This window comes from Geotrypetes seraphini, chromosome 2 (assembly GCF_902459505.1).
Source record: "Geotrypetes seraphini chromosome 2, aGeoSer1.1, whole genome shotgun sequence".
NCBI classification, from domain to species: Eukaryota; Metazoa; Chordata; class Amphibia; order Gymnophiona; family Dermophiidae; genus Geotrypetes; species Geotrypetes seraphini.
The window spans coordinates 477,984,762-478,011,511 of NC_047085.1; the positions used below are offsets into that span (position 1 = coordinate 477,984,762).

Sequence of the window (26,750 nt, forward strand, 5' to 3'; positions counted from 1 at the left end):
CACAGCGTGGTTGTTACCAGCAGGTTTGCTATAAGAAAATGTTCACAAATTAAGAAGAAAAGAAAAAAGTATGAAGATAAAAAGTAGAATTTCTGTGCACTCGCTAATTGCTCAAACAAAATTTTAAAGAAATAATTGCTTTTTCGCACATTCTTGATTTTGAAATGAGGTTTTTTGACCTATGATAGTTCTTTTACCCCCTTGGAGTGTCTTTATAAGAAAACGTTGGTTTTTGACACAGGGGTGTTTGAGGTCTTTTTCCTCATTACAGAAATAGGAACTCAGTGATTTCACTGTGTCTATAGTGGTAGAACACAGTTTTGCTTTCATACTGTGCATGTAAAATTAGAACATGACCTTTAATACAAAAAAAAGAGGAAATTCAACCATTTTACCCCAGTAGTAGAAAGAGCCGTAACACGTAGTAAAATGGCCCCTTAAACCTTATAGCAAACAATAAATAAGGGACTCCTTTTACTAAGCCGCGTTAGGGCCTTAATGCACGCTAAATTACCATACGTGCTAAACCTTAACGCTAGCATTGAGCTGGCGTTATTCTAGAAGCATAGTGCGCGGTTTAGTGTGCGGTAATTTTGTGCGTGCGCTAAAAACACTAGCGCACCTTAGTAAAAGGAGCCCACAATCTTGTTCCAAACGTAATAAAGGTTTCCCTTGAACTTCCCCTCACAGGCTTTTTTAGCTTGATCAATGGCAGCACATCTTAAACCGAAAAAGTCACGGTTCTTCTTTATAGGAAAACACCAAAAGACAGATTGGTAGAGAATCAACAATCTGTAAATTCACAGAACTTTATTTACCACATAAATTTGTTTAAACATAAAATAATAACTACATAAATAATGAAAAGCCCGACACGGCCTTGTTTTGTGCCCTTATAAGGGCTTCATCGGGAGCTGTAATGATCAGAAGATGTCATCCAAAAGTATCACCTAAGGGCAAAAGTTTATCTGAACTCTGTAACAGAAGGAACAGCGAAAATTCTTGGAATTTACAGACTCTTGATTCTCTACAGATCTGTTTTTTTGCTGTTTTCCTATCCTGGATTTTGCAGATCGACTGTTCATTTGTTTTCGGAGATGGTTATTCTTCATACAGTGCAAAACCACAGGTGCTTCCACATTTTTCCTTTTTAAACAGTCCCTGTGTTCTATAAACTGCCACTTAACACGTGTTATAGTCAAAATAAACCTTTTGACAAGGACAGCAAATAATATACATTACATAAGTGGAAATACAAATCATTTGATGTTTTGGTGAAGTTTTTCCATAGATTTGTCTCACTTTTACAGTGTGTTTAATTTGGTACCATGTAGAGGTGGTGTCAGCTTCCTTTCCCTTAGGAATTCACAGAAGCATGCAACTTGACTGGAATGCCAAAGTTTTTGCACACGACACTGTATATGACTATCAAGTTTTAATAACCTCTGCAAGCTTATCATTTTTATTTATTTTTCTCTCTAGTTTTGTTGTATAGTACATGTGTATAATAATTGTACACATGTACTATACATAATAATGTATATACATAACATGTATATATAATAATACATGTATATAATAGGTCAGTGTTTCTCAACTTCTTTAAGCCAAGTACCCCTTAAGCCTAACAAATACCAGCTGGGTACCCCTGCCCAAGCTCTTCCCCAGATTTGCCCAAGCTCCGCCCTTGAGTCCACCCCCATAATAATAGTACTAATTGTAATGGAATTTCTTTCTTCCATCCATTTTTCATATACACAATATAATCTTATTAATACATAATGGTAACCACAAAATTTTAAAAAAACACAAAGCACACTATGCAGAAAAAATGTTAATTATCATTTATATTCATGGGGGGGTTTCAAAGAGGTCAAGGCAGATGACTTTAAGATACACTTCTCCCTCCCTATCCACGGGGGTCAGGGGCAGAGCCGTCCCGTGAATATAAAAAAACCACAAATAATATTCAGGCTGCTTTTGCCCCTAACCCCCGCTTCCCCCTGGCTATTTTAAGCCCTGTAAGCCCCCTTTAAGCCTTACCTGGTGGTCTAGCGGGTTTTCGGGACAGGAGCAATCTTCCCACTCTCCTGCCCTGTGCAGATCGCTCATAGGAAATGGCTGCCTTGAGCTCCCGTAGTCTCTCAAGATTATGACGGAAACTCCAGGCAGTCATTTCCTATGAGCGATGTGCACGGGGCAGGAGCATGGGAAGATTGCTCCTGCCCCAAAAACCCGCTAAACCATCAGGTAAGGCTTAAGGGGGGCTTACAGGGCTTAAAATAGCCCAAAAAATCAAAATGTTTTTTGTTTAAATATAGACAGCAGAAATAAATTCTCAAAACGGACACGTTTTGATCACTATTGAAAATAAAATCATTTTTCCTACCTTTGTTGTCTGGTGATTTCATGAGTCTCTGGTTGCACTTCCTTCTGACTGTGCATCCAATATTTCTTTCTTTCTGCCTCCTGCACGCTTCCTCTCCTCCGGACCCCATTCAACATCTCTCTCTATCCCTCCATGAGTTCAACATTTCCTTCTTCTCTCCTTCACCCCTATTGGCAACATGTCTCCCTCTCTCTCTCTCTCTCTCACTGTCCATCAGTCTTGAGAGATCCAGGCATCTATCCCACCTCCTCTACTGCCACATTCAACATTTCTCCTTCTTTCATCCCCCAGATCATGTGCAGCATTTTTCACCAATGCCCACCAGCCCCATGCCCATTTCTCCTTCTATCACCCCTTTCCAACACTATAATAAGAAATGTGAACAGCCACATTGCAGGAGGAAGGGAGGATAGACTGGTCACCTGCCTGTCTGGAGCAAGAGTGAAAGATGTGGCCAGCAGGATTACCAGGATTATAGATGGAGCAGGAGGAAAGGATACTGCAGTGCTTATCCACGTGGGAACCAATGATGTATGCGGACGGAAGTATGACAGGCAGTTGAAGGCAGTTGAAGGTCAAGGAGGTGAAGGTGGCTTTCTCGGAAATCCTTCCGGTACCGAGAGCGGACGCAATGAGACAGGACGAACTGAGAGCTGTGAACGCCTGGGTGAGGCGTTGGTGTGAAGAGGAGGGTTTCAACTTCGTGCGAAACTGGACAACATTTTGGGGAAGAAGCAGGTTCTATAGAAAGGACGGACTACACCTCGCCAAACAGGGAGCAAGAGTCCTGGCTGAGAACATAAAGAAGTCCATTGAGAAGGCTTTAAACTAAAGATCAGGGGAGAGCCGACAGTCGACAATCGGTCGATGGCCCGGACACCAGGATATCCTGAGGAGGCAACTTCAAGCAACCACACTGATATAGGGCAAGAACATGAGGATACTACAAGAGCAGACGAAAAAGACCAAATGGATACAAAAAAGGATGGGAGAACCACTAAATCCAGTAAATTAGTACGAACAGAAATTAAATGTATGTACACGAATGCTAGAAGCTTAGGAAACAAAATGGGCGAGCTGGAAGTATTAGCAAAAAGAAAACAACTGGGTATCATAGGAATAACAGAATTATCCCAGGACAAGCAGGCAGCATATTCTTTACGCATGGGTGACGTCACCGACGGAGCCCACGGTACGGACCTTTTTACTAGAAAGTTCTAGTTGGCCGCACCGCGCGTGCGCGAGTGCCTTCCCGCCCGACGGAGGAGAGCGTGGTCCCCAGTTTCTTCGTTTCCCGCGGAGCGAAGAAGACGTGCGTTTTTCAACTCCGATTGAAATCCTCTTTTGCCTTCCCGCTCGCGTTCTTTTTTCGTTTTATTTACCTTCGGGTTCTTTTTTATTTCATTTCCAAAAAAAAAAAAAAAAAAATTATTTTCTTTTTGTTTCGTTTTTTGTCTTTGCCCCGGCGGGGCCTGTTGTCACGATCCAGGCCTCGGGGTTTGATTTTGCGGAGGCCGTGTTCACATTCATGCCCCCGCAGCCCGGTTTTAAGAAGTGCCAGCGGTGTGCACGCCCGATCTCCCTCACTGACCCACACAATTGGTGTTTACAGTGTTTGGGACCGGAGCATCGGGCGGACCTCGTGCACCCGCTGTGCCACTCTTAAAAAACGCACTTTGAAGAATCGCCAAATCCAGCAAAGTCTGCTGTTCGGGCACCGGCCCGACTATGGACTCGACTTCTTCAACTGCGGCACCATCGAAGTCGGCACCGACCACCTCGACACCGCCTGACATTACATCGGCGCCACCGGCGCCAGGTAAGGCGGCTAAGAAGCCTTCCACCCTTGAGCGCCCTCCCACCTCGGTGGCGACACCGGCTCTTTCGGCTCCACGCCGAACTAAAAAGCGCTCCGCTCCGATATCGGTGAGTGCCTCGTCATCGGCCGCCTCATCGCCGGAGCGTAGAGCGGCACCCATGAAACCAAAGCAGAAAAAAGTGGTTCCGGTGCCAACCCTGGATGACCGCATTGCGGCCATCCTCCAGGATAAGTTGCAGGAACAACTCCAAAAGCAACTTAAACAGCTCTTGCCCTCTATCCTGGCACCGCTGCTTTCGGTACCAGACCGGCCCGAGCCCCACACCGTCCAACCGGTATCCACGCCATCGGTACCTATGGACCCCTCCATGCCCATTCTCTCGGCACCGCATATCCATGCCCATGCCGAGACCGTAGCTCTGACGACATCCGATCCTCCTCGGGACCGAGCGGAACACCGGTCTTCCCGCGAACCTGACCGGCACCGTTCTTCCCGGGACCGAGACAGACACAGGTCTTCATCCCCCGGTACCGTCTCGGTACGCTCAGGCAAGTCTCGGTCTAAAGCTCATCATACCGAACCTTCCACTCCAGTCTCTCGGCACGCACACACCGATGTCAGAGACCCGGACCTCTGGGAGGAATCTCCCCTCGGTACCGAGGAGGATGCATCGTCGTCGGACGAAGAGCCCTCGGCCCCCGATACCACATCTAAACCTGAGCAATCTTCTTTTTCAAAATTCCTCAGGGAGTTATCAGGAGCCTTATCTTTGCCTCTGGAATCCGATTCCAAGAAGTCACAAGCTTTCCTGGAGGCATTAGATTTCGATCAACCTCCTAAGGAGTTCCTGAAGTTACCCGTGCATGACATCCTGCGGGAAACTTTTTATAAAAATTGGGAAAATCCATTAACTGTCCCTGGGGCACCCCGTAAACTGGATAGCCTTTACAGGGTTATCCCAATCCCGGGATTTGATAAACCCCAGCTGCCCCATGAATCTCTCCTGGTTGAGTCCACTTTAAAAAAGACTCAAGGCTCCAGTGTATATGCCTCTACCCCTCCTGGCAGGGAGGGCAAAACTATGGACAAGTTTGGCAAGCGGCTCTACCAGAATGCCATGCTTGCCAACAGGGCAAACAATTACTCTTTCCACTTTTCATTCTACCTGAAACATCTGGTAATGCAACTCTCCGCCATGCAAAAGTACATGCCGGAGCACAAGGTTCCACTATTCCAGCAGCACATCTCCAGCCTGCTTCAACTTAGAAAATTATGGTGCGCTCCATCTATGACTCCTTTGAGCTCACCTCTCGTGCATCTGCCATCGCTGTGGCCATGCGCCGCCTGGCCTGGCTCAGGGGTCTCTGATCTGGATGTCAACCATCAGGACCGACTAGCCAACGCCCCATGTATGGGAGACGAATTGTTCGGAGAGTCTCTGGATACCACCACACAAAAACTCTCCGCCCATGAGACCAGATGGGATACCCTCATTAAACCAAAGAAGAAGGCCCCTCCTGCTCGGCCTTACAAACCACAGTCTTCATACCAGCGCAGGTTCTCCCGCTAGGCCGCTTAACCCGCCTTCACAGCAACCTAGGCGGGCTCGCCAACAACACCACAACCAGGCTCGTGCACAGTCTAATCAACCTGCCAAGCCTCTTCCTCCTGCCAAACCTTCTCAGCCCTTTTGACTCCTCTCTCCAGGGCTTAGCCAGTCTTCCACCCTCATTGCCTCTCCCTCAACCAATCGGAGGCAGGCTCCACATTTTTCTCAGCCGTTGGGAGGTCATCACATCGGACCAGTGGGTCCTCAACATCATCCGCCACGGCTACTCTCTCAACTTCCAGACTCTTCCACCAGACAATCCTCCCGTAGAGTCTGCTTCTCTTTCAACTCAAACCCCCCTCCTCCTGAGGGAGGTCCAATCCCTCCTTCTCCTCAATGCCATCGAAGAAGTACCTCTGGAACAAAGGGGGCCGGGGATTCTACTCCCGTTACTTTCTGGTTCCAAAAAAGACAGGAGACCTACGTCCCATTCTCGATCTCAGGGACCTCAACAAATGTCTTGTCAAGGAGAGGTTCAGAATGCTCTCCCTTGCCACGCTTTACCCTCATCTCTCTCAGAACGACTGGCTATGTTCCCTGGACCTCAAAGAGGCCTACACTCACATACCAATCAATCCAGCTTCACGTCGCTACCTAAGATTCCAGGTGCACCATCGCCATTATCAGTACAAAGTGCTACCTTTTGGCCTCGCTTCATCACCCAGGGTGTTCACCAAATGCCTCATTGTGGCGGCGGCCTTCCTCAGGTCTCACAACCTCCAGGTGTTTCCCTACTTGGACGATTGGTTGGTGAAAGCACCTACGTCTCCGCTTGTGCTACAAGCCACTCATCATACCATCTCTCTCCTCCACCTCCTGGGGTTCGAGATCAACTACCCCAAGTCGCATCTGCTTCCCACGCAGCGCCTTCAGTTCATTGGAGCAGTTCTCGACACCACACTGATGAGGGCGTTTCTCCCCTCCGACCGTCAGCGGAACCTGCTCCGCCTGTGTCGTCAGGTGCTCCTTCATCACTCCATCTCTGCCAGACAGATGATGGTCCTCCTGGGCCACATGGCCTCGACGGTGCATGTGCTTCCCCTGGCACGACTCCACCTCAGAACACCTCAATGGACTCTGGCCAACCAATGGTCGCAGACCTCGAATCTTCTTTCTCATCCCATCTCTGTGACATCGTCTCTTCAGCAATCTCTACAATGGTGGTTGAACTCCTCCAATCTTTCCAGGGGCCTTCTTTTTCATCTGCCCCCGCATTCCATTATCATCACCACGGATGCCTCCCCTTATGCATGGGGTGCTCACCTGGGAGACCTACGCACCCAAGGTCTTTGGACCCCGCAGGAGCGTCTTCATCACATCAATCTCCTGGAACTACGAGCCATGTTCTATGCTCTCAAGGCCTTCCAGCACCTTCTTTGCCCTCAGGTTCTGCTCCTGTGCACGGACAACCAAGTTGCCATGTACTACATCAACAAACAGGGCGGCACCGGATCTCGCCTCCTTTGTCAGGAGGCTCTTCGCATTTGGACCTGGGCCACGGCCCGCAGTCTCTTCCTCAAGGCTGTCTACATCCAGGGCGAACAGAACTCCCTGGCCGACAATCTCAGCCGCATCCTTCAACCTCACGAGTGGACCTTGGACCCTCCCACGCTCCACTCCATCTTTGCTCGCTGGGGCACTCCGCAGGTGGACCTATTCGCAGCTCCTCACAACCATCAGCTGCCCCAGTTCTGCTCCAGACTCTTCTCTCCTCATCGTCTGGCCCCGGATGCATTCCTTCTCGACTGGACGGATCGGTTCCTCTATGCCTTTCCTCCTCTACCTCTGATGTTGCGGACTTTATCCAAACTCCGCAGGGACGGAGCCACCATGATCCTCATAGCTCCCCGGTGGCCTCGTCAACACTGGTTCTCCCTCCTGCTTCAGCTCAGCTCCAGGGATCCCATTCCTCTGCCTGTGTTTCCTACTCTACTTACACAGCAACATCAGTCTCTACTACATCCCAATCTGTCTTCGCTCCACCTGACAGCTTGGTTTCTCTCGGGCTGACCTCTTCAGGAAATCTGTCTCAGCCTGTCCGTCTCATTTTGGACGCCTCCAGGAAACCGACCACCCTCCAATGTTACCATCAGAAGTGGACCAGGTTCTCCTCTTGGTGCCTCCGTCATCATCACGATCCCACCTCTTTAGCGGTGGAAACTGTTCTGGACTACTTGCTCTCCCTGTCCAATGCAGGCCTCAAGTCTAACTCTATCAGAGTCCATCTCAGTGCCATCACGGCATTCCATGAACCTGTCTTAGGAAAACCTCTCACGGCTCACCCTCTGGTTTCCCGATTCATGAGGGGCCTCTTCAACATCAAACCACCTCTGAAGCCTCCTCCGGTCGTCTGGGACCTGAATGTGGTTTTATCTGCCCTCATGAAACCTCCCTTTGAGCCGCTTGCCACAACTTCGCTCAAATTTCTGACATGGAAGGTTCTTTTCCTCATTGCCATCACCTCTGCCAGGAGGGTTAGTGAGCTTCATGCACTGGTTGCCGATCCACCGTTCACTATTTTTCACCATGACAAGGTGGTTTCTGCGCACCCATCCAAAGTTCCTTCCAAAGGTGGTCTCAGCTTTTCACCTTCAACCAGTCCATTGTGTTGCCTGTTTTCTTCCCGAAACCTCATTCACATCCCGGAGAACAGGCATTGCACAGTCCTTGACTGCAAGCGTGCCCTGGCTTACTATCTTGATCGTACAAGGGCTCACCGCTTGTCCCCTCAGCTCTTCCTGACCTTCGACCCAAAATCGTTTGGGGTCCGACCGGTCTCTAAACGGACGCTATCCAACAGGCTTGCAGCTTGCATCGCGTTCTGTTACGCTCGGGGCCGGTCTGTCACTAGACGGCGCTGTCCACGGCCCACAGGGTAAGAGCTATGGCCGCTTCTGTTGCTTTCCTCCGTTCCACACCCATTGAGGAAATCTGCAAGGCGGCCACCTGGTCCTCAGTTCACACATTCACTACTCACTACTGTCTGGATGCTTTCTCCAGACGGGATGGGCACTTCGGCCAATCTGTACTTCAGAATTTATTTTCCTAATGGCCAACCATCCCTCCTCCCTCTTTGTTAGCTTGGAGGTCACCCATGCGTAAAGAATATGCTGCCTGCTTGTCCTGGGATAAAGCACAGTTACTTACCGTAACAGGTGTTATCCAGGGACAGCAGGCAGATATTCTTACGTCCCACCCTCCTCCCCGGGTTGGCTTCTTAGCTGGCTTATACTAACTGGGGACCACGCTCTCCTCCGTCGGGTGGGAAGGCACTCGCGCACGCGCGGTGCGGCCAACTAGAACTTTCTAGTAAAAAGGTCCGTACCGTGGGCTCCGTCGGTGACGTCACCCATGCGTAAAGAATATCTGCCTGCTGTCCCTGGATAACACCTGTTACGGTAAGTAACTGTGCTATATGGTGGAATGAAGAGAATGAATGAGACACGGCGTTGAAAGGATATAAACTCTACAGAAGAGATAGGATTGGGCAAAAAGGGGGAGGTATTGCCCTGTATGTCCAAGAAGAAATAGAGTCTGTTAGAGAAGGAGAGACAGAAGCGAATGGTAAACTAGAGTCATTCTGGATAAAGATTCCTAGATAAAAGGAAGCAGACATACAAATTGGACTTTATTATCGACCCCCTGGTCAAACTGAGGAAACAGACCAAGAAATGATGGAGGAAATAAATCGTAGATGTAAATCGGGAAATACGACGATCATGGGAGACTTCAACTTTCCGGGGATCAACTGGAAATTGGCAACGTCAAACTGCGACAGGGAGGTAAAATTCCTTGAAATGTTAGGAGATTGCTTCCTTGAACAAATGGTAGGAGAACCGACAAGAGGAAATGCAATCCTGGACTTGGTCATAAATGGCATTGCTGGTAGGGCAGCAGATGTAGAAGTTACAGCCCCGCTAGGGACAAGTGATCACAATATGATCAATTTTACCATTGGCATCGGAAAGGGGAAACCAATTAAGACTGGAACTACGACCTTTAACTTCAAAAGAGGAAATTACGACAGCATGAGAACTATGGTTAGAAAACGGCTCAAGAAGGGCAAAGTGGGCATCCAAACAGTTGATCAAGCATGGTCTCTACTGAAAAACACCATCACAGAAGCACAGAATCTTCACATACCGAAGATATCCAAGGGAAGGCGAAATAAGAACAAAGGAGAACCAGCGTGGTTATCCAAACAGGTGAAAGATGCAGTGAGGGAGAAAAGGAACTCGTTTAAAAAATGGAAACAAGAAAAAACGACGGAAGCCTGGAACTGCCACAAAATCGACCAAAAAAAGTGTCACAAAGTGGTAAGAGACGCCAAAAAAGTCTATGAGGAAAAGATAGCGCAAGAAGCCAAAAACTTCAAGCCTTTTTTTAGATATATAAAAGGAAAGAAACCAGCAAGAGAGGCAGTGGGGCCTCTCGACGACCAGGGAAAGAAAGGGTCAATTAAAGAGAACAAACAGGTTGCCGATAAGTTAAATTTATTCTTTGCCTCAGTCTTCACAAATGAGGACATTTCAACAGTGCCAACCACAGGGAAGATATTCACCAGGGGCATAGAGGAAAGCCTCACAACAGTAAATGTGACGTTGGACATGATATACTATCAGATTAACAAACTAAAAAGCGACAAATCCCCTGGACCGGATGGAATTCACCCAAGAGTATTAAAGGAACTTAAGGTGGAAATTGGCGAATTATTACAATCCGTAGCTAACATGTCTATTAGAACTGGGCAAATACCAGAAGACTGGAGGATAGCAAATGTCATCCCAATTTTCAAAAAAGGATCAAGAGGTGATCCAGGAAACTACCGACCTGTGAGCCTAACATCGGTTCCAGGGAAGATAATCGAAACACTGATAAAAGATAACATTGTACAACACTTGGAGGATCACAATCTAATAAGGGCTAGTCAACACGGCTTCAGAAAAGGGAAGTCATGTTTGACAAATTTACTACAATTCTTTGAGAAAGTGAACAAACAAATGGACAGTGGAGTTCCAGTGGATATAATTTACTTGGACTTCCAGAAAGCGTTTGACAAGGTCCCACATGCAAGGCTTATGAAGAAACTACTAAGCCATGGAATAGGAGGAGAAGTGCACAGATGGATCGGCAAATGGCTGGAAAATAGAAGGCAGAGGGTTAGCATAAATGGGAAATTCTCGGACTGGGAGAAAGTGACTAGCGGCGTGCCCCAGGGCTCGGTTCTTGGGCCTATCTTGTTCAATATTTTTATAAACGACCTAGAAGAGGAAACAACATGTAATATAATAAACTTTGCGGATGATACAAAGCTATGTCGGGCGGTTGGCTCTCAAAGAGACTGCGAGGACCTCCAGAAAGATCTGAACCAGCTGGAAACGTGGGCAACAAAGTGGCAGATGAACTTTAACATAAACAAATGCAAGGTGATGCATCTAGGAAAGAAAAACAAAGAACACGAGTATAAGATGTTGGGGGTGACATTAGCAAAATGCGAACATGAAAGGGATTTGGGGGTACTGATTGACAGTACCCTAAAGCCATCTGTACAATGTGCGGCGGCGGAGAAGAAAGCAAACAGGATGTTAGGGGATCACGAGTAGATCACGAGTAGATCTGAGGATGTCATAATGCCACTTTATAGAACAATGGTCAGACCGCACTTGGAATACTGTGTCCAACACTGGTCTCCATACCTTAAGAAGGATATAACTCTGCTGGAGAAAGTGCAGAGGAGAGCCACGAAACTTGTCAAAGGAATGGAGCATTTGAGCAACAAAGAACGACTCAGGAAGCTGGGATTGTTTACCCTCGAGAAGAGAAGACTGAGAGGGGATTTGATAGAGACTTTTAAAATATTAAAAGGATTTGATAAAATAGACCAAGAAGCAGCATTGCTAACATTTTCAGATGTGACATGGACAAGAGGTCATAGCCTGAAACTGAGTGGCAGCAGGTTCAGGACAAATGTCAGGAAGTTCTGTTTTAGAACAAAATCAGCCATTTTGGTTGACCTGGGGTAAGGTGGCAACTCTAGTTCGTAAATATGTTCAAGGTTAGCCCCTCTTCCAGCAATTCAACAAAATCATTATTCACAAAAAAGTTTGTTCCAGCTGTCCGTTGAACTGTTTGGAAAATGAGGGCCAATGTTGAGACTGTACAACAGGGGTGTCAAAGCCCCTCCTTGAGGGCCGCAATCCAGTCGGGTTTTCAGGATTTCCCCAATGAATATACATGAGATCTATTTGCATGCACTGCTTCCATTAAATGCTAATAGATCTTATGCATATTCATTGGGGAAATCCTGAAAACCCGACTGGATTGCGGCCCTCGAGGAAGGACTTTGACACCCCTGCTGTACAACCAGGGTAACTGCTCCAAGCCTGTATGCTACAGTGGGCCCCAAGTCTGCCTGAAGCTCAGTGAGATTATGTGCTGGTGGGGTTTGAGACCCCTTCCTAAACTTCTACCTTGAATCACAGCATATCTAACCTCTGGCCCTTAAAATGAGGGTGGTAGGGAAAGCCAGGCTTTGTTTTTGTGACCTTTGCTTGTCTGTCGGTGAAACAGAGGGAATGATGTCTGTCATCAGAGTATAACCAGGAACGTGTTTTCTATGTAAGCTATAATGGTTTGTCCTTAAGAGAAATAGCTAATCATTTTTAACCCCTGGAAAATTTTTAAAAGAAAACAATTTTCTCAGTGCCAGTTTTGAAAGCATTTGTCTTTTCCCTTTATTAGTTTGTTGTTCTCCAACTGTTTGTTTTCCTCCCAGGTTTAGATCCAAGGGATTATGTTTTTATGACCACCTTCCTCGGTTAAATCAAGTGCTCTGGAAGGAACGTACAGTTGCCTGTAATAACTGGAGTGAGAGTATGGAAACTGTGCCTTCATACTATGGAAATCTAGTTTGAGATAAGTGTCCTACTGCACAGGAAATTCTGCAACCCACCCAGTCAGGAATGATCTCTTTCTAATGAAGGGAGTGTGTGAGTAATTATTAACCACTATTGTACTGGGCTGCACATGACTTAGATGGCGTCTACTGTAAGGGAATTGAAAATGGATTTGTTGCGAGCAGCAACAGTTCAGTTCGCTTGACCAGTTTTGAAGTCACGCATCATTGTGGACGAGGATATGATTTCTGGCAGCTTCTGACAAAGGGGAAAAAAAATCCACAGCAAAAATTGTGCATGTGCCATACTCTATGCTAGTAGTCTCCAGCATGTGGCCCCTGATGTCTTCAAAGTGTTCACAGTATATAAGAATAAAAAGTCCTGCTGATTCGTTACATTCATTCTTGTCCACACGGACAGTGCATTAAATGTCTGAAAAAAAGATTGTTGTAGGTCAGGTGTGGACAAAGGTCGGAGGTAAAGGACCTACTATGCCTGCGCCATATGTACATATGATTGTAGGACAGCTCAAAGGTCAGGATTCATATTTTAATGCACGCGTACCGCAGTGGTATGACAAAGCAAAAGAAACCACGAAACACTTATGTTCAGAGAATTGTGGGAGCCACGTCAAAGTTTTGTTAAAACACAGAAGAATGCATGATGAGAATATAATTTTCAATGATGTATTTAACTAGTATAGGTTTAAATATGTAAACTTGAAATCTTTTAGTGGCTCGCGGAGCTTTTTTGTATACGCATTGTGGCCCTTTATATTAAAAATGTTGGAGACTTACTGCTCTAAGCTATTAGCTTGTCCTAAGCTACTGGCATGTTGGGATCTGTAAGAATATGGGAACTCCACTAACTTGGAACATGAGGATGTTACTGACCAGACTTTACGGTAGATGTCCTGCAAACAATGGGATGGTTGGATAGGCTGGAGTGAGCTTAGATGGCAACTTCAGCAGTTGGAACCTAGGACAATACCAGGTGGACTTTAGTCTATGGCCCAGAAATAGCCAAGAAGAGACAAGATAATTTAATCGTGTATTTTTAATGAGAATAACTAATGGGCAAGACTTTATCTGCCGTCATTTACTATGTTAATATGACCCTCATCTCTGACGTATATCTATGCCTTTCTCTTTACTCTCCCCTTCATTTATCCCTGCAGATCAATTTAACCGCCGTATATATTTGAATATAAACTGAGATTTTGGGGCCAAAAATGTGTCCCAAAAATGGGGGTCTCTGTTAATATTTGTGCTGATCCCATTATGCACCTACTGCGGGCTTCCAGTACTGCCCTGGTAGTCCAGTGGTGCAGGGAACCAGAGCTGTTGTCAATCCCTCCCTCCCAGCGATTTTATGAAACAAGCCCGCCCTTCCCTTCCCAGTCCCCTTGCAAGTCTACCTTAGGTCCCTAGTGGTCCAACGGTGAAGCGGGGCAGGAGCAATCCCTTTACGCTCCTGCCTAGCAGTTTCTTGAATCTAGTGTATTACAGGACCAGAGGCAACATTGATTCACTAGAGGTAGGTCTTGTCAGACAAATCTGATCAATTTCTTTGACTAGGTAACCAGAGAATTGTAATAGAGGGAGTGCACTATATGTGGTGTATTAGATTTTAGCAAAGCCTTTGATAGTGTTCCACACAGGACGTCTAATATGAGGAAAGACTAAAAAGATTAGGGCTCTTCAGCTTGGAAAAGAGACAGCTGAGGGGGAGGTATGATTGAAGTCACAAATCTTGAGTGGGAGTAGAATGGATACAAGCGGATCGATTTTTCACTCCATCAAAAATGACAAAGACTAAGGGACACTCGATAAAGTTACAGGGAAATATTTCTAAAACCAATAGGAGGAAATATTTTTTCACTCATAGAATAGTTAAGCCCTGGAACGCATTGCCAGAGGTTGTAGTAAGAGCGGATAGCGTAGCTGGTTTTAAGAAAGGTTTGGACAATTTCCTGGAGGAAAAGTCCATAGTCTGTTATTGAGAAAGACATGGGACAAGCCACTGCTTGCCCTGGTTTGGTAGCATGGAATGTTGCTACTCTTTAGGTTTTGGCCAGGTACTAGTGACCTGGATTGGCCACTGTCAGAACGTCCTACTGGACTTGTCGGATCTTTGGTCTGATCCAGTAAGGCTGTTCTTATGTTAAATAAACTGAGTGCCCTAGGGATAGGCCCCAAAGTGACAGGCTGGGTCAGGAACTGAGTGGAAGATGACAGAGGATAGTGGTCAATGGAGGTCGCTTTGAGGAAAGGGATGATTACCAGAGGTGTGTCTCAAGATTCTGTTATTCGGCCTATTCTTTTTAACGTATTTATAAGCAATAATAGCTAAAGGGCTGTGAGGTAAGATTTGCAACATTTGCAGATGATACCAAAATCTGCAATAGAGTAGACAGCCCGGATGGTGTGAATAACATGAAGAAAGACCTGGTGAAGCTTGAAAAATGGTCTGTAATTTGGCAACTAAAATGTAATGCTAAGAAATGCAAGGTCATGCATTTGGGCTGCAAAAACCTGAAAGAACAATACAGTTTAAGGGGTGAAGAACTTAAGTGCACGACAGAGGAGTGGGACTTAGGTGCGATTGTATGTGATGATTTTAAGGTGGCCAAACAGGTTGCAAATGTGATGGTGATCACTTTGTCAATATGTGCAATGCTTTTTGAAAATATTTGGGCAAAAGGTAAGGAGGAAATAACCCCAAAATAGCTACAAATTATTTTTGCTTGTCCAAGAAATTTTATTGCCTGTATCTTGCGGAAAAGAAAATGTTCACCCAGCGCCACAGTTTTATTTTTATTTAGTTTAATATACTACACCATGAGCATTTTTCCATCTGGGCAGACTTTCACTCAAGTGTTCAGTTTATGAACTGGGCAAAACTCCCACAGTGCTGTGGTGGTTTTCCCATCCAGAATTTTTAAGTCATAAAGTCCCGGAGAAGCAAGATCCATCATGTTAAAAACTGCACAAGCAAACTGCATTATGGGATTTGTTTTCCTTTTTTTCTCCCGCCCCCTTAAGTTTTTGCCCGAATGTAAATGTGGCCCCGCATTTTTCTAAACAGGCACATACATAACTGTGTGTCTAACAAAAACTCTGACGATGATAGTGTGACCATATGGCTCCAGAAAAAAGGAGACGGATTGAGACATCCGGGTTTTACTTCCATTGAAAGCAACCAAGATGTCTCAGTCTGTTCTCCTTACTTCTATTACTTTCAATGGAAGTAAACCCCGGATGTCTCAATCCGTCCCCTTTTTTCTGGAGCCATATGGTCACACTACGCAGTTACCAAAAACTTTAGAACAGAGAATTTTAAAAATATAAACAGCAGGCCAATTTAGCTGAAAGTGATTTGGGAGGATGATTTCCAAAGCCGTTTGCCTGCTGTGTAGAACAGTGGGGTTGTATATTATCATCCTCTTCTTGGTCAAAAGTCTTCATGGCATGTATGCTTCTAACTGGTCTGTAAGGATTGTGTTTAGGTCAGAGGGAGTAAAACAGTACACAAGATTGACATTTTCAAATGTGTGTGCTGTTAACCTCCTCTGCCTCCCCCCCCCCCCCCATGCACAAGAAATTGGCCTAAATTATGCCTTTGCTCTTGGTGTACTCTGCAGTTGTCAGATTTTAAAGTGGAGCAAGACATGTCATTTTCCTTTAAACTTTTTCACAATGTGCAACTAAATTTGCCTTCATATGCTGGAAATAAGGCAGGTTATTCAGAATTACCCCTATAAGGTTTCGGGTTTTCATAGCATAATGCACATACTTAGGGTTACCATATTTATGAAGACAAAAAAGAGGACACATGACCCTGCCCACATTCCACCCATAGCTCCACCTACACTCCACCTATTTCCTTGGTTTCCCTTCCCAGCCTTTGTACCCTTTTAGTGTTTCTCTCTCTTTCTCTCTCCCCCCTTCCTCCAACTCCCCTCTCCTCTGGGTGCTTTTTTCTTTCTTTCGCTCTCTCTCCTTTCAACCCCCAACACTTCCCCCCCGCGGGTGCCCCTCTCTTTCCTTCCAACCTCCTCTCCTGCTGTTTTTGTCTCTCCCCTCCCATCTAGCACTACCCTACTCCATTCTCTTTTCTCCAGCACTCTCTCCTTTCCATAATACTTCTCCAGCCCTTCCTCCCTCCATGCTGTTTCACCAGCCTCCTCTTTCCCTTCCTTCATGTTGTTTCTCAAGCCCCCTCCCTCCATCCATGCTGTTTCTCCAGGTCTCCCTCCCTTTCTTCTTGTTGTTTCTCTAGCCCCCCATTCCTCCCTCCCTTAATGCTGTTTCTTCAGCCCTCCTCTTCCCTCCATCCATACTGTTTCTCCAGCCACCCCTCCATACTGTTTCTCCAATCCTCCCTCCATGCCGTTCCTCCCTCTCCCCTCCCTCCTTTTCTCCAGCCTCTCCCCTCCCTCATCTGAAGCTGCTGCTCTGTAGCTTATAACTCCCCTATCTATCTCCTTCCTGGACACAGCTGCTGTAATTAATCCCTGGGCAGTTGGCAGCAGTATCAACGAGGTAAGCCTGCTGCTGTCAGAAGCCATCTCTCTACAAGTCCCGCCTATGAAGGAACAAGAAGTCGCTGCATAGAGACGGCTTCCGGGTCAGGCCGATGGCAGCAGGCTTAACTTGTTGCTACTGCTGCCGGCTGCCCGTAGATTAATTACATCGCCTGTGTCGAGGTGGGTGGGGAAGTTGGGAGAGCCGTTAAACCTGGACAGACTCCCCCATTTTTTAAAAACCATCCGGGCTTCCCTACAGTTCTCGAAAAAGAGGACATGTCCAGATTTTCACAGATGTCTGGTAACTACACATACCAGAATAAAGGAAGTACTATAGAGAAATTAGGTTTATAAGACTATCTAGACTTCCCTGATGCCTAAAATGATTGCCTTTGATCAAATAGGTCTCTCCTAAAGAATCTGGGGCTCACATAAATGCATGCAGGACCGAATTAACACTACATTGGGCCCAAGCAAACATACAAATGTAGGCTTCCTACCATGGAGCCCCATTTCTAAACCCCCCCCTCTCCCCCCCGCCAAGTCACATCCACTTTCCCTGTCTCTTCACTATCACTCCCCTCATCTTCATTCTTGGCCTGGCCTTCCCTCAACACTTTACCTCTCCAGAAGAAGCAGGGAAAAGTGCGGAGCCTGTTGTAGCTATGGGAGTGGCAGCATTAATTGTGTATTAGGCAAACATTCTTGGAATAGAATGGCTTAATGATTAGATCTAGAAAGCTGCCAAGTTACCCAGTCCTAGGAGGGAGATTTTAGGCCAGTTCTGGATTTCTGACTGTGTATAAAGAGATATGTAGTGCTGATTTCAGTGGCTAGACTCAGGAAGTACAAATAGCACACTGAACTGGGACTTAAGTTCAAAAACAGCCGTGGCCAAAAAAAAAAAAAATCTCCTTCTTAAAACTTGAGTAATTTAGCAGACCTGGAGCAGGATCTGAGAGTCAGGGAAGTTTGAGCATGTAATTTATTTTACCCTCCATTTCCTCTGGAAGAAACTAAAAATGCCGGATTGTGTATGTTTGTATTGTAAGCCGCCTAGATTTTTAGGTAGGGGAAATGAGGAGGAGATAGATGGTTAAACTCTGAAAACTATCTAGACACTTCAACTATCTTTCTGGCTTCAAAACAGTAAATATATAGTTCTCCTGGGAAAAAAAATTAATGCAGCTGGCAATTCTAGCCCCTCTTATGTCCTGTGCACATTCAATATGGTCCCCCCACTAAACTTTTGAACCCCTTGGCTTGTGCCTAATTTGCCTATATCTTAATCCGATCCTGGCTACATTGGACGAGATATTGGGCTCACGATATTTCTTTTTTTTACTGATTTTTTATTAAAATAGTTGCAGGGGGCTTTGTTGGGTGAATGAGAGGGGGAGCGTGTGGCGCAGTGGTTAAAAGCTACAGCCTCAGCACCCTGAGGTTGTGGGTTCAAACCCACGCTGCTCCTTGTGACCCTGGGCAAGTCATTTAATCCCCCCATTGCCCCAGGTACATTCGATGGATTGTGAGCCCACCAGGACAGACAGGGAAAAATGCTTGAGTACCTCAATAAATTCAAGTAAACTGTTTTGAGCTTCCCTAGGAGAACAGTATAAAAATTGAATAAATAAATAGTGTGAAAAGTTTCAGCCACTGATAACCAGAGCTGGTATTGTAATGCCTCATTCCACCAATGCCTAAGAGCCAACCTCATCAGTGATGTCACAATGGCTTGATTGTTCTCTACTTGGCTCACCTTTACTACATTATGATTTCTAGAGTGGCGCAGTGGTTAAAGCTGCAGTCTCAGCCCCCTGAGGTTGTGGGTTCAAACCCACGCTGCTCCTTGTGACCCTGGGCAAGTCACTTAATCCCCCCATTGCCTCAGGTACATTAGATAGATTATGAGCCCGCCGGGACAGACAGGGAAAAATGCTCAAGTACCTGAATAAATTAATGTAAACCGTTCTGAGCTCCCCTGGGAGAACGGTATAGAAAATTGAATAAATAAAATAAAATAAAAATAAAGAAGGAGCTCTGTTCCTCAGAGATGGATTTTTGTATACATGTCTTTTGTACAGCTTAATTGGCAGGCTGGAGGCCAGGGGTGTAGCTTCCAATGAGCAAGCCCAACAAACTGCTGTCCAACGGTAGGGACTACCTGCTGTCAAAGCAAAGTGCCTGCCATCACCTCTCTGTTCCCACAGTCCCACTGCATCTCTCTTCCCCCTTCTCTACTCCTCCACCTTGAGTCCAGTGTCTTCCTCAGGGCCCTTCCCCCACAAGTCCTCCAAACTCATGTCATCAGTGGCAGCAATAAAAACACGTAGTCAGTCTCACCAGGGCATTTCCTCTTCCATATCCCTCCCACAGGAAATTATATCGGTGAAGGTTGGAATACAACAGAGGAAAGACCACGGTGGGGCTGGCAATAAGCTTACCGTTTTCAGAGGAAGGCAACTCAAATGGTTGGTGGTCTACATCTAGGGTTACCGTATGTCTGGATTTACCCGGACATGTCCTCTTTTTAGATGATTGTCCAGGTAGTTTGTGGGAAACCTGGAAGTTTGTCCAGGTTTAGGACCTCGGGGCCACATCTGGAGGGCATCCAGGCATGTGTGTGACATCATCGTGTTGCATCCATGCATGCTCGGAGGCCTTCCAGTCGTGGCCCCAAGCTCAGGGAAGGAAAGGAGGAGGTTCATGTGGGGGCAGGCCAGGGTTTGGGCAGAACGGGGCAGGGCTGGGGTAGGGTCACATGTCCTCTTTTTTTTTAACAGAAGAAAAATGGTAACCCTATCTTCATCACAAGTCATATGGAGATATACTTAAAGATCTAAATAAGTATATTTTGGAAGAAAGACAGGAGAGGGGAGATATGATTGAGATGTTTAAGTACCTATATAGCATAAATACACATGAGGTGAGTCTCTTTCAATTGAAAATGACGCCATAGTGAGAGAGCATAAAATGAGGTTAAGAGGTGATAGGCTCAGGAGTAATCTAAGGAAATACTTGTTTAGAGAAAGGGAGGTAGATACATGGAATAATCTCCCAGTAGAGGTGGTAGAGACAAAGACTATGTCTGAATTCAAGAAAGCGTGGGACAGGCATGTGGGATCTCATAGGGAGAGGAGAAGATAGTAGATGCTGCGGATGGGCAGACTGGATGGGCCATTTGGCCTTTATCTGCTGTCATATGTCTATATTTCATTGCTGCCACTGCTGATGCAAGTTTGGAGGACCATTTGGGAAGGTGCTAAAGAGAGAAAGCAGACCTGAAAGGAGGAGGAATTGAGCTAGAGAGAGATGCTAGACCCACAAGGACTGAGAGAGGAGGAAAAGAAAAGTGCCAGACCTGTTCCAGGGACGGGAGATAGTTCGATGCCAGTCTTTTGGGGGGGGGGACCCTCTGGGAGGGGAAAGAGAGAGAGATGCTGGACCTGGTGAAAGGAGAGGAAAAAAGAATCCCAGACCAAAAGGGGGAAGAGAGAAAGGGAGAGATGCTAAACCTTGGGGGAGTGGGGCAAAGAGAGAGAGGGAATAGACTGGGGAAGAAATGCTGGACCATCAAAGGAAGGAAGAAAGATGCTGGGCCATGGAGTAGGAGGGGGAGAAGTGAGAAAGGGAGAGATTCTGACTCTGGGATGGGGAGCAGGGAGAGAAGGAGAGATTTGGATATGGAGAGGGATAGGGAAACAGAGAAGAGATGCTGGGCATGTAGAGCACAGAGAGGAGATAGGGTCATTGAGAGGGCAGATGCTGAGCCCTCTCAATGGAGTATAAGGATAGGGGCACAGAGGGGGAGATTCTGGACAGGAAGGATGAAAGATGCAGAGGGGAGATGGATGGTTTACATGTAGAAAATGTCAAAAGAAGAAAAGAGACACTGTGACCAAAGTAATGCTCAAACAACAAAGACAGAAAACAATTTATTAATTGTAATATGTCAGCTTTGGGCAATATGTATGTCTGGTATTTTGTAATTCAGTTTGTATTTCTATTACTATGAAAGGTTTTTTATTTTGTGAGGTGTGTTTACTAGATCTCTGAAGGGGTTACCCTCCTCCCCAGGTCCTTACTGTCTTGGGAGAGACAGGGGGCCCATCTTAATTTTTCTGCCTGGCACCCCCAATCAGTCCTAGCTATGCCATTCTAGAGGCTCTACTTAGCCTTTATAGAATTAGGATAGTAGAGTGAAACTCTGTCCTAGAAAAAGTAAACAAATTACCAGAATTCAGTTCTAAGTTGGAGAAACATTCATTTGTAATGACAGTATATTCCTTTTGGGGCTTGACTGCAGTTATATAAGTAGTTGTAGGAAGATCAGCTTAGAAATCTTTTTTTTTTTTTTTTTCAAATTCTGTCCATCTAATTTCAAGAGCCAGTGAAACCTCTCTATGTTAATCCCCATTTCCCCTGTTCCCCCACTGATGTCTGGCTAGAATTTGTCCAGGTAAATTCTAGTCCACGTAGACTTCCGCCAGACAAAAATAAGTGATCCAGTAAGAATTGACCGACCCAAGTTAGCTAGGTTAGACCAGATATTTGGCTTGAAATTGTCTGTGCTATATATCCAAAGTTAACAAGAAAAAAATTTAGGAGACCCCCCCCCCTCATGATTAGAGCAATAGGCTGAGAAATAGGGAAAGCAGGATTCCGCTCAAGTCTCCCCACCATGGACAAGTCTTGTAACCTTGGACAAATGATTAACATTAGAGCTTTCCATACGTCGAATCTCATTTCATTTGATGCACGGCAAAATGACTTAACCCATGTAAATGACAAACTAATGCTTAGCTTGTTGTTTTCTTTCAACAGGAGGCAAGACTGAAGTTTGAATATGCTGGGGAGAAAAGGTAAGCCATAATGCCAAATTGAAAGCATTTTCCCACAGTGGCATGGAGTGCAGCTGGAGTATTTTTCTCATCTCAGGCTAGGAAAACAAAAATGTGAAGAAGGCAGATTTAGCTTGAAAATTATAGTCCCCATGATATCTGGGATCTCTGAAACAAGGGTAAGAAACCTCTGTCTCAGGGAACACAGAAGCATAGACTTAGTAGATAAAGACAGGTTGTTCACCCTCTCCAAGGTAGAGAGAACGAGAGGGCACTCTCTAAAGCTAAAAGGGGATAGATTCCGTACAAACATAAGGAAGTTCTTCTTCACCCAGAGAGTGGTAGAAAACTGGAACGCTCTTCTGGAGGCTGTTATAGGGGAAGAACACCCTCCAGGGATTTAAGACAAAGTTAGACAAGTTCCTGCTGAACCGGAATGTCTCAGTTAGGGCGCTGGTCTTTGACCTAGGGGCCACCGCGGGAGTGGACTGCTGGGCGCGATGGACCACTGGTCTGACCCAGCAGCGGCAGTTCTTATGTTCATAGTGCAGTTGTGTGAAATGAAGTTTGCACTAGTGTGTAGCGCTGTGTGGTGGCAGTCCATGACCAAGTAAAGTCTGACTGTGGCTTGGATGGCAGGTTACCTTGATTTTTGACATCTGTGCCAGTATCTTGTGTAGTAATTTGTTAATGCGATTTGAAGCTCTAGATAACAACACAGTGTGCACTATGGTGCTATCTGACTGGGTCTCCTTGTGGCATTCGTTACTGCTTTCCACCTTGCCTTCCACACAATGGCTCCAACTTACGTCACTTCACACTATTGCTTCTGTGCCCTGAATCAGTGGTCTCGGCATTGCGAGGGAGCGGGGCAATAGCATGGAGTGACATAAGGTGGAACCACAGCAACCACTATACGTTTTTGTTTAAACTACTAATTTTTCACAGCTTAAGCAGATAATTGGAATGTTTAGAGAAAAGTTTTAATGCCGATGGTTGAAAGCTTTATCAAGCATAGCTTCTAAGGCTTTTTGTTTCCTATATACCCTACCGATGTGAGTTTTGAATTAATACTGTGAAGATCTTTTGATCTGTTTTGAGGAACACATTTTTGGTGAAGTATTTGGTATTTGTAGATTTATAATTTCTAGGGCTGTGCATCACTTAAAATTTTTTATCAAACGATTAATCGTGATTAAAATTTTTAATTGCATGGTGCACAAAGCACCTGTCACATTTCCTCCTCTGTAGTACAATATATACATAGCAGACACGAATTCTCAAAACTGACACATTTCAATTCAGTTGTCCCATAGCAAAGCGGTATTTCAAATTCCATAACACCCCCCCCCCCCATTTACTAAGCTAAAAATAAAATAATTTATCTTTCCTTTGTTGTCTGGTGATTTTTATCTTTCTAATTATGTCATTTCGCGTCTCTCGTTCTGCATCCCTGCTTCATGCTCTATTCACACTTTCTTTTTTCTCCTATATCCATCTTTCATGATTAACTTTTCTTCCTCCTTTTCAAATCTGTCTCTTCTCTTCCCTGCCATTCATGGGCACCATCATCTCCCTCACCTTCCTTTCTTTCCCTTCCTTCTTCCCAACTTTCCTCTCCCTCTGCCCACAACTCTGTGCTCACCATTTCTCTCCTTCCCTCCTGTCACCATTTCCCTTGTTTTTGTCAATCCCTATTTCCAGAATCTAGCCCTCTGAAACATCACCCTATCTCCTCATCTGCACTTCTTTCTTCCAGCAAATCTTCCTGTGATCCTACCCTCTCTCTCTCTTCCCCTCCCTCCGTGGTTAAGTCTACTGTGCGTTCAGTCTCTTTCTCTCTCTCCTTCTTTCGCAGGGTTGGTCTCTCTCTCTCTATCTCTCTCCTTCCTCTCTCCATGGTTGGATCTCCTCCCTCCTTCAATTGGGTCTTCCTCTCTCTCTTTCTCTCCTCCCTCCCTCAATGATTGGGTCTTGGGTCTCCCTCTCGCCTCCCTCCCTCCATGGTTGGGTCTTATTCTCTCTCTCTCTCCCTCTCTCCTTTCTCCCTCCCTGGTTGGGTCTCCCTTTCTCTTTTCTTCCTCCTTCCTGGTTGAGTCTCCCCCTCTCTTTCTCTCTCTCCTTCCTCCCTCCCTGATTGGGTCTCCCTCTCTCTCTCCTTCCTCCCTCCCTGATTGGGTATCACTCTCTTTCTCTTTCCTTCCTCCTTCCCTCCCTCCATGGTTAGGTCTCCCTTTCTCTTTCTCTCTCCTTCCCTCCCTTCATGGTTAGGTCTCTTTTTTCTCTCCTCCCTCCCTCCATGGCTGGGTCTTTCTCTCTATTTCCCTCTTCCCTCCCTCACTCCATGGTTGGGTATGTCTCTCTACTTCTTTCCTTCCCCCACCTCGTGATTGGGTCTCTTGTCTCTCTCTCCTTCCTCCCCTGTCAGGTCAGGTCTGTTTGATTCAGTTTCTCTCCTTCCTTTCCTCTAACTAACCATTTATAGCCTGCCAGAAGTGCTAGCGATTAAAGCATAGCACTGCGAGCAAGCTCGCCTGCCACCACAGGCTCTCGCAGTCTCTTTAATCCTTACTTACACTGGAACAGCTGATGTAACTTCCTTTTACAGTGTAGCAGGTACTGAAGAGACTGAGAAAGGCTGGAGCTGACGAGCTTATCGGCAGTGCTTTGCTTTAATCGTTAGCACTGCCAACAGACTATAAAAGGTTAGTGGGAGGGAGGGAGGGGCTATAGTGGACCGTGAGAGTGGCCACAAGGGTGGCAAGGACAGCTCTCCAGGGGTGGGTAGCAGTAGCAGTTGTCCAGCGGTGGGTGGTGATGGCAGCAGCAGCAAGGCAGCTCTCCGGGGTGGGCATTGGTATCAGTGGCAGAACGGACCATAAGAATTGTTTTTCTGAGACAAACAAAGGTACACGTTCAAGCCCAATATCCTGTTTCCAACTGTGGCAAACCCAGGTTCTAAGTCCTAGCTAGATCCCAAGTAGTAAAACAGGAATAAGCAGTGGATTTCCCCAAGCCATCTCAATAATGACCTATGGACGTCTCTTGTAGGAAATTACCAACCCTTTTTTAAACCCCGCTAAGCTAACTGATTTCACCCACATTCTCCAGCAACGAATTCCAGAGTTTATTTACACATTGTGTAAAATATATTTTCTACGGCTTGTTTTAAATCCACTACTGAGTAGCTTCATCACATGTCCCCTAGTCCTAGTATTTTTGGAAAGAGTGAACAAGCGATTCATATCTACTCTTTCCACCACACTCATTATAGACCTCTATCATATAACCCCTGAGCTGTCTCTTCTCCAAGCTGAAGATCCCCAACTGCTTTAGCCTTTCCTCATAGGGAAGTCGTCCCATCCCTTTTATCATTTTTGTCACCCTTCTCTGTACAACGTTCCTTAGACGTCGTCTTTGGCCTGGCTTCACTTCCGGTGGAGCACACTGGAAGTGCTGTCAGCCAGACTCGTTCATCTCGTTACATTTTTTTGTCACCACTAAAAAATAAACATGTTAATTGCATTATTAACATGTTAAGTGTTCAACCTAATAATTTCACCTCTCCTGTTTGTATATGTTATGAGTTGTAAAGTAAAACATCCTACTTCTGCTCTGCCTCCTTTGTTGGGGAGAGTTGTATTGGTTAGTCTGGGAATGTGTGTGAATAAATAATAACTCTTATCATGCTTGTATTCCAGGAGGTTGCGTTTACGTTCAAATATATTATTAACCCTATCCATGTATTTTTTAAACATATAGGGATAATATTTGGCTGTTTTAATTGTTAAATTGCCAGATATTTATCTACATATTTGTGGCTCATTTTAGGGCAGATGCTAGTACAGGCCAGATAATGAATTATTAAGTGTGTTAGTTTAGACCTGTCAAATAGCAGGCCTAAACTAAATAGATAGTGCTGGCTTGTTCACCACACTGTCCATGTAGTCAGCAGTACACTGAGGGCTCCTTTTACTAAGGTGCGCTAGCGTTTTTAGCGCATGCATATGCTTCTAGAATAACACCAGCTCAATGCTGGCGTTAAGGTCAAGCGCGCTTGGCAATTTAGCGCGCGCTATTCCATGCGTTAAGGCCCTAACGCACCTTTGTAAAAGGAGCCCTGAGTATAATTGGTGGCACTGGCATTTAACCTAAGCAAGTGACCGTGCCAGCTGAAAATTTACCCATACTGCAAAATTGGCCTCAAGAATTGGGGCGCCACAGCTCTTTGAGCTAGCCCTGATATAGATTACAGATCTGACATTTAAGAACATTTAGGGCTCCTTTTATCAAGCCGCGCTAGCGGGGTTAATGCGCGCAACATTTCATCAGGCGCTAACCTCCCCCCCCACGCTGGCCAAAAACTACCGTCTGCTCAAGAGGAGGCAGTAGCAGCTAGCGCGTCTGGCGGTTTAGCGCACTCTATAATGCGCGTTAAACCGCTAGTGCGGCTTGATAAAAGGAGCCCTTAATCACTATTGCATGCCTTGGCTTTGACATTCTCTGGTAATTCTGTGTGAAGTTCAGTGGCTTGGTTTTAATGGCTGTAGTAAGCACTCCAAGGCCAAAGACAATTTTAGTTGGTAATACCACACAGCATAACTTTGGTTTGCAAGGTCTTGAGAAAGTTAGGAGGAACTAGAGGTCTGCATGGGAACGGAGATCGC

At 45.7% G+C, this 26,750-nt stretch overlaps 1 protein-coding gene across 1 annotated transcript in view; it reads left to right on the forward strand.

Moving 5' to 3' along the window:
* Positions 1-26,750, forward strand: part of LOC117354355 (mitogen-activated protein kinase kinase kinase 3-like) — a 276,906-nt gene that overhangs the window by 185,082 nt on the left and 65,074 nt on the right. The window contains exon 4 of the mRNA XM_033931730.1: positions 22,067-22,104. Coding sequence (XP_033787621.1) covers positions 22,067-22,104 — 38 coding nt within the window. The remainder of the gene's footprint in view (positions 1-22,066; positions 22,105-26,750) is intronic.